We start from the raw sequence: 15256 nt of genomic DNA on the forward strand, positions 1-15256 counted from the left end.
GGTTTGGAGACATATCAGGAGTTAGGTTGCAGGGGGTTTGGAGACATATCAGGGCCAGGGTTAGGTTGCAGGGGGTATGGAGACATATCAGGGCCAGGGTTAGGTTGCAGGGGGTATGGAGACATATCAGGGCCAGGGTTAGGTTGCAGGGGGTATGGAGACATATCAGGGTTAGGTTGCAGGGGGTATGGAGACATATCAGGGTTAGGTTGCAGGGGGTATGGAGACATATCAGGGCCAGGGTTAGGTTGCAGGGGGTATGGAGACATATCAGGGCCAGGGTTAGGTTGCAGGGGGTATGGAGACATATCAGGGTTAGGTTGCAGGGGGTATGGAGACATATCAGGGCCAGGGTTAGGTTGCAGGGGGTATGGAGACATATCAGGGTTAGGTTGCAGGGGGTATGGAGACATATCAGGGCCAGGGTTAGGTTGCAGGGGGTTTGGAGACATATCAGGGCCAGGGTTAGGTTGCAGGGGTATGGAGACATATCAGGGTCAGGTTGCAGGGGGTATGGAGACATATCAGGTTAGGTTGCAGGGGTTTGGAGACATATCAGGGCCAGGGTTAGGTTGCAGGGGGTTTGGAGACATATCAGGGCCAGGGTTAGGTTGCAGGGGGTATGGAGACATATAGGGTTAGGTTGCAGGGGGTATGGAGACATATATCAGGGTTAGGTTGCAGGGGGTATGGAGACATATCAGGGCCAGGGTTAGGTTGCAGGGGGTTTGGAGACATATCAGGGTTAGGTTGCAGGGGTTTGGAGACATATCAGGTCCAGGTTGCAGGGGGTATGGAGACATATCAGGGTTAGGTTGCAGGGGGTTTGGAGACATATCAGGGTCCAGGTTGCAGGGGGTTTGGAGACATATCAGGGCCAGGGTTAGGTTGCAGGGGGTATGGAGACATATCAGGGTTAGGTTGCAGGGGGTATGGAGACATATCAGGGTTAGGTTGCAGGGGGTTTGGAGACATATCAGGGCCAGGGTTAGGTTGCAGGGGGTATGGAGACATATCAGGGCCAGGGTTAGGTTGCAGGGGGTATGGAGATATATCAGGGTTAGGTTGCAGGGGGTATGGAGACATATCAGGGTTAGGTTGCAGGGGGTATGGAGACATATCAGGGCCAGGGTTAGGTTGCAGGGGGTATGGAGACATATCAGGGCCAGGGTTAGGTTGCAGGGGGTATGGAGACATATCAGGGCCAGGGTTAGGTTGCAGGGGGTATGGAGACATATCAGGGTTAGGTTGCAGGGGGTATGGAGACATATCAGGGCCAGGGTTAGGTTGCAGGGGGTATGGAGACATATCAGGGTTAGGTTGCAGGGGGTATGGAGACATATCAGGGCCAGGGTTAGGTTGCAGGGGGTATGGAGACATATCAGGGCCAGGGTTAGGTTGCAGGGGGTATGGAGACATATCAGGGCCAGGGTTAGGTTGCAGGGGGTATGGAGACATATCAGGGCCAGGGTTAGGTTGCAGGGGGTATGGAGACATATCAGGGTTAGGTTGCAGGGGGTATGGAGACATATCAGGGCCAGGGTTAGGTTGCAGGGGGTATGGAGACATATCAGGGCCAGGGTTAGGTTGCAGGGGGTATGGAGACATATCAGGGCCAGGGTTAGGTTGCAGGGGGTATGGAGACATATCAGGGCCAGGGTTAGGTTGCAGGGGGTATGGAGACATATCAGGGAGTTTGGAGACATATCAGGGCCAGGGTTAGGTTGCAGGGGGTATGGAGACATATCAGGGTCAGGTTGCAGGGGGTATGGAGACATATCAGGGCCAGGGTTAGGTTGCAGGGGGTATGGAGACATATCAGGGCCAGGGTTAGGTTGCAGGGGGTATGGAGACATATCAGGGCCAGGGTTAGGTTGCAGGGGGTATGGAGACATATCAGGGCCAGGGTTAGGTTGCAGGGGGTATGGAGACATATCAGGGCCAGGGTTAGGTTGCAGGGGGTATGGAGACATATCAGGGCCAGGGTTAGGTTGCAGGGGGTATGGAGACATATCAGGGCCAGGGTTAGGTTGCAGGGGGTATGGAGACATATCAGGGCCAGGGTTAGGTTGCAGGGGGTATGGAGACATATCAGGGCCAGGGTTAGGTTGCAGGGGGTATGGAGACATATCAGGGCCAGGGTTAGGTTGCAGGGGGTATGGAGACATATCAGGGCCAGGGTTAGGTTGCACGTTACCTGATATCAACAAAAGAAGAATAACTAGGCACCTCTGTTTAATAACCTTGCACGACTTCTCTTTTTTAAGAGACCTACCTACCTACCGCAAACGAATTCTACAAGTGAGTTTCACGACAATATAAAACAGTAATTTAAAACCATTAGACCTTGGTAGTGACACAAGTTCGTACTGTTCCCATCATGCCACAAATACATCGGCACTTGGACGAGTGGAAGGAGTGAAAAAGAGCGAGTTCCCGCAGACAAAATGTTTCATGGATGGGAGAGCACATTGTCAGATGTTCTCACCCAGCGACAATGTTAGTTGTCTCCAGAGTTCAGTAAATAAATACCACTGAAAATTGTCATTTTCTCTGAGAGATGTAAGAAATTGAGGCCAAGGAAAGGGGAGAGAGGGACAGTGATATGTATGAGTCATGTGAGTGTGTGAGTAGATTGGGTGTGGAGGTCGATTGAGAGAACCGGTTGGGGATTGTTGAGCTGCCGCTGACAGCCAGGCGGATAGGGAGCAGCCTGGACCAGACACTCTGCAGAGGGAAGAGGAGCAGCCTGGACCAGACACTCTGCAGAGAGGGAGCAGCCTGGACCAGACACTCTGCAGAGAGGGAGCAGCCTGGACCAGACACTCTGCAGAGGGAAGAGGAGCAGCCTGGACCAGACACTCTGCAGAGGGAAGAGGAGCAGCCTGGACCAGACACTCTGCAGAGGGAAGAGGAGCAGCCTGGACCAGACACTCTGCAGAGGGAAGAGGAGCAGCCTGGACCAGACACTCTGCAGAGAGGGAGCAGCCTGGACCAGACACTCTGCAGAGGGAAGAGGAGCAGCCTGGACCAGACACTCTGCAGAGAGGGAGCAGCCTGGACCAGACACTCTGCAGAGGGAAGAGGAGCAGCCTGGACCAGACACTCTGCAGAGAGGGAGCAGCCTGGACCAGACACTCTGCAGAGAGGGAGCAGCCTGGACCAGACACTCTGCAGAGGGAAGAGGAGCAGCCTGGACCAGACACTCTGCAGAGAGGGAGCAGCCTGGACCAGACACTCTGCAGAGGGAAGAGGAGCAGCCTGGACCAGACACTCTGCAGAGGGAAGAGGAGCAGCCTGGACCAGACACTCTGCAGAGGGAAGAGGAGCAGCCTGGACCAGACACTCTGCAGAGAGGGAGCAGCCTGGACCAGACACTCTGCAGAGAGAAGAGGAGCAGCTTGGACCAGACACTCTGCAGAGGGAAGAGGAGCAGCCTGGACCAGACACTCTGCATGGGGAAGAGGAGCAGCCTGGACCAGACACTCTGCAGAGGGAAGAGGAGCAGCCTGGACCAGACACTCTGCAGAGGGAAGAGGAGCAGCCTGGACCAGACACTCTGCAGAGGGAAGAGGAGCAGCCTGGACCAGACACTCTGCAGAGGGAAGAGGAGCAGCCTGGACCAGACACTCTGCAGAGGGAAGAGGAGCAGCCTGGACCAGACACTCTGCAGAGAGGGAGCAGCCTGGACCAGACACTCTGCAGAGGGAAGAGGAGCAGCCTGGACCAGACACTCTGCAGAGGGAAGAGGAGCAGCCTGGACCAGACACTCTGCAGAGGGAAGAGGAGCAGCCTGGACCAGACACTCTGCAGAGGGAAGAGGAGCAGCCTGGACCAGACACTCTGCAGAGGGAAGAGGAGCAGCCTGGACCAGACACTCTGCAGAGGGAAGAGGAGCAGCCTGGACCAGACACTCTGCAGAGGGAAGAGGAGCAGCCTGGACCAGACACTCTGCAGAGGGAAGAGGAGCAGCCTGGACCAGACACTCTGCAGAGGGAAGAGGAGCAGCCTGGACCAGACACTCTGCAGAGGGAAGAGGAGCAGCCTGGACCAGACACTCTGCAGAGGGAAGAGGAGCAGCCTGGACCAGACACTCTGCAGAGGGAAGAGGAGCAGCCTGGACCAGACACTCTGCAGAGGGAAGAGGAGCAGCCTGGACCAGACACTCTGCAGAGGGAAGAGGAGCAGCCTGGACCAGACACTCTGCAGAGGGAAGAGGAGCAGCCTGGACCAGACACTCTGCAGAGGGAAGAGGAGCAGCCTGGACCAGACACTCTGCAGAGGGAAGAGGAGCAGCCTGGACCAGACACTCTGCAGAGGGAAGAGGAGCAGCCTGGACCAGACACTCTGCAGAGGGAAGAGGAGCAGCCTGGACCAGACACTCTGCAGAGGGAAGAGGAGCAGCCTGGACCAGACACTCTGCAGAAGAGGAGCAGCCTGGACCAGACACTCTGCAGAGGGAAGAGGAGCAGCCTGGACCAGACACTCTGCAGAGGGAAGAGGAGCAGCCTGGACCAGACACTCTGCAGAGGGAAGAGGAGCAGCCTGGACCAGACACTCTGCAGAGGGAAGAGGAGCAGCCTGGACCAGACACTCTGCAGAGGGAAGAGGAGCAGCCTGGACCAGACACTCTGCAGAGGAAGAGGAGCAGCCTGGACCAGACACTCTGCAGAGGGAAGAGGAGCAGCCTGGACCAGACACTCTGCAGAGGGAAGAGGAGCAGCCTGGACCAGACACTCTGCAGAGGGAAGAGGAGCAGCCTGGACCAGACACTCTGCAGAGGAAGAGGAGCAGCCTGGACCAGACACTCTGCAGAGGGAAGAGGAGCAGCCTGGACCAGACACTCTGCAGAGGGAAGAGGAGCAGCCTGGACCAGACACTCTGCAGAGGGAAGAGGAGCAGCCTGGACCAGACACTCTGCAGAGGGAAGAGGAGCAGCCTGGACCAGACACTCTGCAGAGGGAAGAGGAGCAGCCTGGACCAGACACTCTGCAGGGGGAAGAAGCAGGTTGGACCAGACACTCTGCAGAGGGAAGAGGAGCAGCCTGGACCAGACACTCTGCAGAGGAAGAGGAGCAGCCTGGACCAGACACTCTGCAGAGGGAAGAGGAGCAGCCTGGACCAGACACTCTGCAGAGGGAAGAGGAGCAGCCTGGACCAGACACTCTGCAGAGGGAAGAGGGAGCAGACACTCCTGGACCAGACACTCTGCAGAGGGAAGAGGAGCAGCCTGGACCAGACACTCTGCAGAGGGAAGAGGAGCAGCCTGGACCAGACACTCTGCAGAGGGAAGAGGAGCAGCCTGGACCAGACACTCTGCAGAGGGAAGAGGAGCAGCCTGGACCAGACACTCTGCAGAGGGAAGAGGAGCAGCCTGGACCAGACACTCTGCAGAGGGAAGAGGAGCAGCCTGGACCAGACACTCTGCAGAGGGAAGAGGAGCAGCCTGGACCAGACACTCTGCAGAGGGAAGAGGAGCAGCCTGGACCAGACACTCTGCAGAGGGAAGAGGAGCAGCCTGGACCAGACACTCTGCAGAGGGAAGAGGAGCAGCCTGGACCAGACACTCTGCAGAGGGAAGAGGAGCAGCCTGGACCAGACACTCTGCAGAGGGAAGAGGAGCAGCCTGGACCAGACACTCTGCAGAGGGAAGAGGAGCAGCCTGGACCAGACACTCTGCAGAGGGAAGAGGAGCAGCCTGGACCAGACACTCTGCAGAGGGAAGAGGAGCAGCCTGGACCAGACACTCTGCAGAGGGAAGAGGAGCAGCCTGGACCAGACACTCTGCAGAGGGAAGAGGAGCAGCCTGGACCAGACACTCTGCAGAGGGAAGAGGAGCCTGGCAGCCTGGACCAGACACTCTGCAGAGGGAAGAGGAGCAGCCTGGACCAGACACTCTGCAGAGGGAAGAGGAGCAGCCTGGACCAGACACTCTGCAGAGGGAAGAGGAGCAGCCTGGACCAGACACTCTGCAGAAGAGGAGCAGCCTGGACCAGACACTCTGCAGAGGGAAGAGGAGCAGCCTGGACCAGACACTCTGCAGAGGGAAGAGGAGCAGCCTGGACCAGACACTCTGCAGAGGGAAGAAGGAGCAGCCTGGACCAGACACTCTGCAGAGGGAAGAGGAGCAGCCTGGACCAGACACTCTGCAGACAGCCTCTGCAGAGGGAAGAGGAGCAGCCTGGACCAGACACTCTGCAGAGGGAAGAGGAGCAGCCTGGACCAGACACTCTGCAGAGGAAGAGGAGCAGCCTGGACCAGACACTCTGCAGAGGGAAGAGGAGCAGCCTGGACCAGACACTCTGCAGAGGGAAGAGGAGCAGCCTGGACCAGACACTCTGCAGAGGGAAGAGGAGCAGCCTGGACCAGACACTCTGCAGAGGGAAGAGGAGCAGCCTGGACCAGACACTCTGCAGAGGGAAGAGGAGCAGCCTGGACCAGACACTCTGCAGAGAGACAGCCTGGACCAGACACTCTGCAGAGGGAAGAGGAGCAGCCTGGACCAGACACTCTGCAGAGGGAAGAGGAGCAGCCTGGACCAGACACTCTGCAGAGGGAAGAGGAGCAGCCTGGACCAGACACTCTGCAGAGGGAAGAGGAGCAGCCTGGACCAGACACTCTGCAGAGGGAAGAGGAGCAGCCTGGACCAGACACTCTGCAGGGGAAGAGGAGCAGCCTGGACCAGACACTCTGCAGAGGGAAGAGGAGCAGCCTGGACCAGACACTCTGCAGAGGGAAGAGGAGCAGCCTGGACCAGACACTCTGCAGAGGGAAGAGGAGCAGCCTGGACCAGACACTCTGCAGAGAAGAGGAGCAGCCTGGACCAGACACTCTGCAGAGGGAAGAGGAGCAGCCTGGACCAGACACTCTGCAGAGGGAAGAGGAGCAGCCTGGACCAGACACTCTGCAGAGGGAAGAGGAGCAGCCTGGACCAGACACTCTGCAGAGGGAAGAGGAGCAGCCTGGACCAGACACTCTGCAGCAGGGAAGAGGAGCAGCCTGGACCAGACACTCTGCAGCAGACCAGGAAGAGGAGCAGCCTGGACCAGACACTCTGCAGAGGGAAGAGGAGCAGCCTGGACCAGACACTCTGCAGAGGGAAGAGGAGCAGCCTGGACCAGACCAGACACTCTGCAGAGGGAAGAGGAGCAGCCTGGACCAGACACTCTGCAGAGGGAAGAGGAGCAGCCTGGACCAGACACTCTGCAGAGGGAAGAGGAGCAGCCTGGACCAGACACTCTGCAGAGGGAAGAGGAGCAGCCTGGACCAGACACTCTGCAGAGGGAAGAGGAGCAGCCTGGACCAGACACTCTGCAGAGGGAAGAGGAGCAGCCTGGACCAGACACTCTGCAGAGGGAAGAGGAGCAGCCTGGACCAGACACTCTGCAGAGGGAAGAGGAGCAGCCTGGACCAGACACTCTGCAGAGGGAAGAGGAGCAGCCTGGACCAGACACTCTGCAGAGGGAAGAGGAGCAGCCTGGACCAGACACTCTGCAGAGGGAAGAGGAGCAGCCTGGACCAGGAAGAGGAGCAGCCTGGACCAGACACTCTGCAGAGGGAAGAGGAGGGACCAGACACTCTGCAGAGGGAAGAGGAGCAGCCTGGACCAGACACTCTGCAGAGGGAAGAGGAGCAGCCTGGACCAGACACTCTGCAGAGAGCAGGACACTCTGCAGAGGGAAGAGGAGCAGCCTGGACCAGACACTCTGCAGAGGGAAGAGGAGCAGCCTGGACCAGACACTCTGCAGAGGGAAGAGGAGCAGCCTGGACCAGACACTCTGCAGAGGGAAGAGGAGCAGCCTGGACCAGACACTCTGCAGAGGGAAGAGGAGCAGCCTGGACCAGACACTCTGCAGAGGGAAGAGGAGCAGCCTGGACCAGACACTCTGCAGAGGGGGAAGAGGAGCAGCCTGGACCAGACACTCTGCAGAGGGAAGAGGAGCAGCCTGGACCAGACACTCTGCAGAGGGAAGAGGAGCAGCCTGGACCAGACACTCTGCAGAGGGAAGAGGAGCAGCCTGGACCAGACACTCTGCAGAGGGAAGAGGAGCAGCCTGGACCAGACACTCTGCAGAGGGAAGAGGAGCAGCCTGGACCAGACACTCTGCAGACTCTGCAGGAAGAGGAGCAGCCTGGACCAGACACTCTGCAGAGGGAAGAGGAGCAGCCTGGACCAGACACTCTGCAGAGGGAAGAGGAGCAGCCTGGACCAGACACTCTGCAGAGGGAAGAGGAGCAGCCTGGACCAGACACTCTGCAGAGGGAAGAGGAGCAGCCTGGACCAGACACTCTGCAGAGGAAGAGGAGCAGCCTGGACCAGACACTCTGCAGAGGAAGAGGAGCAGCCTGGACCAGACACTCTGCAGAGGGAAGAGGAGCAGCCTGGACCAGACACTCTGCAGAGGGGAAGAGGAGCAGCCTGGACCAGACACTCTGCAGAGGGAAGAGGAGCAGCCTGGACCAGACACTCTGCAGAGGGAAGAGGAGCAGCCTGGACCAGACACTCTGCAGAGGGAAGACACTCTGCAGAGGGAGAGGAGCAGCCTGGACCAGACACTCTGCAGAGGGAAGAGGAGCAGCCTGGACCAGACACTCTGCAGAGGGAGGAGCAGCCTGGACCAGACACTCTGCAGAGGGAAGAGGAGCAGCCTGGACCAGACACTCTGCAGAGGGGAAGAGGAGCAGCCTGGACCAGACACTCTGCAGAGGGAAGAGGAGCAGCCTGGACCAGACACTCTGCAGAGGGAAGAGGAGCAGCCTGGACCAGACACTCTGCAGAGGGAAGAGGAGCAGCCTGGACCAGACACTCTGCAGAGGGAAGAGGAGCAGCCTGGACCAGACACTCTGCAGAGGGAAGAGGAGCAGCCTGGACCAGACACTCTGCAGAGGGAAGAGGAGCAGCCTGGACCAGACACTCTGCAGAGGGAAGAGGAGCAGCCTGGACCAGACACTCTGCAGAGGGAAGAGGAGCAGCCTGGACCAGACACTCTGCAGAGGGAAGAGGAGCAGCCTGGACCAGACACTCTGGCAGCCTGGACCAGACACTCTGCAGAGGGAAGAGGAGCAGCCTGGACCAGACACTCTGCAGAGGAAGAGGAGCAGCCTGGACCAGACACTCTGCAGAGGGAAGAGGAGCAGCCTGGACCAGACACTCTGCAGAGGGAAGAGGACAGCCTGGACCAGACACTCTGCAGAGGGAAGAGGAGCAGCCTGGACCAGACACTCTGCAGAGGGAAGAGGAGCAGCCTGGACCAGACACTCTGCAGAGGGAAGAGGAGCAGCCTGGACCAGACACTCTGCAGGGGAAGAGGAGCAGCCTGGACCAGACACTCTGCAGAGGGAAGAGGAGCAGCTTGGACCAGACACTCTGCAGAGGGAAGAGGAGCAGCCTGGACCAGACACTCTGCAGAGGGAAGAGGAGCAGCCTGGACCAGACACTCTGCAGGGGGAAATCTGAGGACAGAACCCAGGCCAGCCAGAGAGAGGGTTCCTTTAGTAAACTTCAACTAAAGGAGTGCAAATAGCGCAATTTTCTTTTTACCGAGTCGTGGGAGACCCGCGATCTTTACACCAGCAAAACAAAAATAGTTTACACTACACAACAATGAAATTGTGGATTTTGTCCACCATAAATGAATAGGTTATTAGTAGATTAAAATCTACTAGTCACAGACAAGAGACTTGACATGCTACAACGTCAAGGATAACAAAGTACAGAGACAACGTAGCAGTGGCTTAGGGACAAGTCTCTGAATGTCCTTGATGAAAACCTGCTCAAGAGTGCTCAGGACCTCAAACTGCGGAAAAGGTTCACCTTCCAACAGGACAACAACCCTATGCACACAGCCAAGACAAGGTAGGAGTGGCTTCGGGACAAGTCTCTGAATGTCCTTGAGTGGCCCAGCCAGAGCCCGGACTTGAACCCGATCGAATATCACAGGAGAGACCTGAAAATAGCTGTGCAGCGACGATGCCCATTCAACCTCACAGAGCTTGAGAGGATCTGCAGAGAAGAATGGGAGAAACTCCCCAAATACAGGTGTGCCAAGCTAGTAGCGTGGTACCCAAGAAGTCTCAAGGCTGTTATCGCCTCCAAACGTGCTACTGAGTAAAAGGTCTGAATATTGATGTAAATGTCATAAATCCGGGGTTGAATAATCTTTTTTTGCAAACATTTCATAGAAACTTTTGCTTTGTCATTATGGGGTATTTTGTACAGATTGATATAGGAGAAAAACGTGTTTACACAGATGTAGTATTAATAAACATATAATTACAGTCTTTACACAGATGTAGTATTAATAAATATATAATTATAGTCTTTTCACAGATGTAGTATTAATAAACATATAATTACAGTCTTTACACAGATGTAGTATTAATAAATATATAATTATAGTCTTTTCACAGATGTAGTATTAATAAACATATAATTACAGTCTTTACACAGATGTAGTATTAATAAATATATAATTATAGTCTTTTCACAGATGTAGTATTAATAAACATATAATTACAGTCTTTACACAGATGTAGTATTAATAAATATATAATTATAGTCTTTTCACAGATGTAGTATTAATAAACATATAATTACAGTCTTTACACAGATGTAGTATTAATAAATATATAATTATAGTCTTTACACAGATGTAGTATTAATAAATATATAATTATAGTCTTTACACAGATGTAGTATTAATAAATATATAATTATAGTCTTTACACAGATGTAGTATTAATAAATATATAATTATAGTCTTTACACAGATGTAGTATTAATAAATATATAATTATAGTCTTTACACAGATGTAGTATTAATAAATATATAATTATAGTCTTTACACAGACGTAGTATTAATAAATATTATATAATTACAGTCTTTTCACAGATGTAGTATTAATAAATATTATATAATTACAGTCTTTTCACAGATGTAGTATTAATAAATATTATATTATTAAATACTTTACACAGATGTAGTATTAGTATATATGTATATTAGATTATTATAGTCTTTACAAGGACGTAGTATTAATAAATATTATATAATTACAGTCTTTACACAGATGTAGTATTAATAAATATGATATAATTACAGTCTTTTCACAGATGTAGTATTAATAAATATTATATTATTAAATACTTTACACAGATGTAGTATTAATAAATATTATATTGTTATAGTTTTTACACAGATGTAGTATTAATACATATTATATTGTTATAGTTTTTACGCAGATGTAGTATTAGTATATATATATATTAGATTATTATAGTCTTTACAAGGACGTAGTATTAATAAATATTATATAATTACAGTCTTTACACAGATGTAGTATTAATAAATATTATATAATTACAGTCTTTTCACAGATGTAGTATTAATAAATATTGTATTATTAAATACTTTACACAGATGTAGTATTAATAAATATTATATTGTTATAGTTTTTACACAGATGTAGTATTAATAAATATTATATTGTTATAGTTTTTACACAGATGTAGTATTAATACATATTATATTGTTATAGTCTTTACGCAGATGTAGTATTAATAAATATATAATTATAGTTTTTACACAGATGTGGTATTAGTAAATATTATATTGTTATAGTTTTTACACAGATGTAGTATTAGTATATATATATTAGATTATTATAGTCTTTACACAGATGTGGTATTAATAAATATGATATTGGTGTAGTCTTTACACAGATGTAGTATTAATAAATATTATATTATTAAATACTTTACACAGTTGTAGAATTAATTAGTATTATATTATTAAATACTTTACACAGCTATAGTATTAATATATACTATAATATTATAGTCTTTACAAAGCTGTAGTATTAATAAATATTATATTATTATAGTCTTCACACAGCTGTAGTATTAATACATATTATATTGTTGTAGTCTTTACACATATGTAGTATTAATAAATATTATATTATTATAGTCTTTACACATATGTAGTATTAGTATATATATTATAGTATTAGTCTTTACACAGCTGTAGTATTAATTCATATTCTATTATCAAATACTTTACACAGTTGTAGTATTAAATAGTATTATTAAATACTTTACACAGCTGTAGTATTAATATATACTATATTATTATAGTCTTTACAAAGCTGTAGTATTAATGTATATTATGTTATTATAGTATTTACACAGCTGTAGTATTAATATATTATACTATTTACAGAAATGTAGTATTAATATATATATTATATTATTATAGTCTTTACACAGCTGTAGTATTAATTTATATGAATTTATTGTAATCCTTACACAACCGATAGCTTGACTCTGATATCTCCTCTCCTCTCCTCTCCTCTCCTCTCCTCTCCTCTCCTCTCCTCTCCTCTCCTCTCCTCTCCTCTCCTCTCCTCTCCTCTCCTCTCCTCTCCTCTCCTCTCCTCTCATCTCATCTCATCTCATCTCCTCTCCTCTCCTCTCCTCTCCTCTCTCTCTCTCCTCATCTCCTCTCCTCTCCTCTCCTCTCCTCTCCTCTCCTCTCCTCTCCTCTCCTCTCCCTCTCCTCTCCTCTCCTCTCCTCTCCTCTCCTCTCCTCTCCTCTCTTCTCTTCTCCTCTCCTCTCCTCTCCTCTCCTCTCCTCTCCACTCATCTCCTCTCCTCTCCTCTCCTCTCCTCTCCTCTCCTCTCCTCTCCACTCCTCCTCCAGACTATAGGCCTATAAACTCCAGTCATGAATCAGCCTCCGGTCCCAGGACCCAGACTGGGAAAACAGCTGCTGGAAGGACTGGGAAGGCCGTAAAGAGTGGGAATACTGGGAAGTCGGCAAGATTTGGGAAAACAGAGAATGCCTGGAGTGTTGTTGTGAAGAATCGTGTTCCCAGAGCAGCAACCTCCCGAGCTGAGAGGATCTGGCCAGGGGGAGTCATACCTTACATCATAGGAGGAAACTTCACTGGTGAGTATATATGATGAATCTGGCCAGGAGGACTCATACCTTACCTCATAGGAGGAAACTACACTGATCTGTATATATGATGGATCTGGCCAGGAGGACTCATACCTTACCTCATAGGAGGAAACTACACTGGTCAGTATGTATCATGGATCTGGCCAGGAGGACTCATACCTTACCTCATAGGAGGAAACTAGACTGGTCAGTACGTATGATGGATCTGGCCAGGAGGACTCATACCTTACCTCATAGGAGGAAACTACACTGGTCTGTACGAATGATGGATCTGGCCAGGAGGACTCATACCTTACCTCATAGGAGGAAACTACACTGGTCAGTATGTATGATGGATCTGGCCAGGAGGACTCATACCTTACCTCATAGGAGGAAACTAGACTGGTCAGTATGTATGATGGATCTGGCCAGGAGGACTCATACCTTACCTCATAGGAGGAAACTAGACTGGTGAGTATGTATGATGGATCTGGCCAGGAGGACTCATACCTTACCTCATAGGAGGAAACTAGACTGGTCAGTATGTATGATGGATTTGGCCAGGAGGACTCATACCTTACCTCACAGGAGGAAACTAGACTGGTGAGTATGTATGATGGATCTGGCCAGGAGAACTCATACCTTACCTCATAGGAGGAAACTACACTGGTCAGTATGTATGATGGATTTGGCCAGGAGGACTCATACCTTACCTCATAGGAGGAAACTAGACTGGTGAGTATGTGATGTATGATGGATCTGGCCAGGAGGACTCATACCTTACCTCATAGGAAGAAACTACACTGGTCAGTATGTATGATGGATCTGGCCAGGAGGACTCATACCTTACCTCATAGGAGGAAACTACACTGGTCAGTATGTATGATGGATCTGGCCAGGAGGACTCATACCTTACCTCATAGGAGGAAACTACACTGATCTGTATGAATGATGGATCTGGCCAGGAGGACTCATACCTTACCTCATAGGAGGAAACTAGACTGGTCAGTATGTATGATGGATCTGGCCAGGAGGACTCATACCTTACCTCATAGGAGGAAACTACACTGGTCTGTATGAATGATGGATCTGGCCAGGAGGACTCATACCTTACCTCATAGGAGGAAACTACACTGGTCTGTATGAATGATGGATCTGGCCAGGAGGACTCATACCTTACCTCATAGGAGGAAACTACACTGGTCAGTATGTATGATGGATCTGGCCAGGAGGACTCATACCTTACCTCATAGGAGGAAACTAGACTGGTCAGTATGTATGATGGATCTGGCCAGGAGGACTCATACCTTACCTCATAGGAGGAAACTAGACTGGTCAGTATGTATGATGGATCTGGCCAGGAGGACTCATACCTTACCTCATAGGAGGAAACTAGACTGGTGATTATGTATGATGGATCTGGCCAGGAGGACTCATACCTTACCTCATAGGAGGAAACTAGACTGGCCAGTATGTATGATGGATCTGGCCAGGAGGACTCATACCTTACCTCATAGGAGGAAACTAGACTGGCCAGTATGTATGATGGATCTGGCCACTTTATAACGTGTGTGTGTGTGTGTGTGTGTGTGTGTGTGTGTGTGTGTGTGTGTGTGTGTGTGTGTGTGTGTGTGTGTGTGTGTGTGTGTGTGTGTGTGTGTGTTCCAGGCAGTCAAAGAGCGATGTTCAAGCAGGCGATGCGTCACTGGGAGAAACTGACCTGCGTGACCTTCATAGAGAAGACTGAAGAAGAGAGTTACATCGTCTTCACTTACAGACCCTGTGGGTGAGGAGGGGGAGAGAGGGAGGGAGGGAGGGAGGGGAGAGGGAGGGGAGAGAGGGAGGGAGAAACTGACCTGCGTGACCTTCATAGAGAAGACTGAAGAAGAGAGTTACATCGTCTTCACTTACAGACCCTGTGGGTGAGGAGGGGGGAGGGAGGGGAGAGGGAGGGGAGAGAGGGAGGGAGAAACTGACCTGCGTGACCTTCATAGAGAAGACTGAAGAAGAGAGTTACATCGTCTTCACTTACAGACCCTGTGGGTGAGGAGGGGGAGGGGGAGAGGGAGGGAGGGGGAGAGGGAGGGAGAAACTGACCTGCGTGACCTTCATAGAGAAGACTGAAGAAGAGAGTTACATCGTCTTCACTTACAGACCCTGTGGGTGAGGGAGGGGGGAGAGAGGGAGGGGAGAGGGAGGGAGGGAGAGGGAGGGAGGGAGGGATGGGAGAGGGAGGGAGGGAGGGAGGGGAGGGAGGGATGGGAGAGGGAGGGAGGGAGGGAGGGAGGGGAGGGAGGGAGGGAGGGAGGGAGGG

At 51.1% G+C, this 15256-nt stretch overlaps 1 protein-coding gene across 3 annotated transcripts in view; it reads left to right on the plus strand.

Annotated features, from left to right (window-relative positions):
* LOC124023327 (dorsal-ventral patterning tolloid-like protein 1) overlaps positions 1–14738 on the plus strand; it is a 94157-nt gene extending 79419 nt beyond the window's left edge. For all 3 annotated transcript variants that reach the window (XM_046337839.1, XM_046337841.1, XM_046337840.1), the window contains 2 exons: positions 12703–12951; positions 14611–14738. In XM_046337839.1, coding sequence (XP_046193795.1) covers positions 12703–12951; positions 14611–14732 — 371 coding nt within the window. In that variant the 3' untranslated portion in view covers positions 14733–14738. The remainder of the gene's footprint in view (positions 1–12702; positions 12952–14610) is intronic.
* The last annotated feature ends 518 nt before the right edge of the window (positions 14739–15256 follow it).

This window comes from Oncorhynchus gorbuscha, unplaced genomic scaffold, assembly GCF_021184085.1.
Source record: "Oncorhynchus gorbuscha isolate QuinsamMale2020 ecotype Even-year unplaced genomic scaffold, OgorEven_v1.0 Un_scaffold_1588, whole genome shotgun sequence".
NCBI lineage: Eukaryota > Metazoa > Chordata > Actinopteri > Salmoniformes > Salmonidae > Oncorhynchus > Oncorhynchus gorbuscha.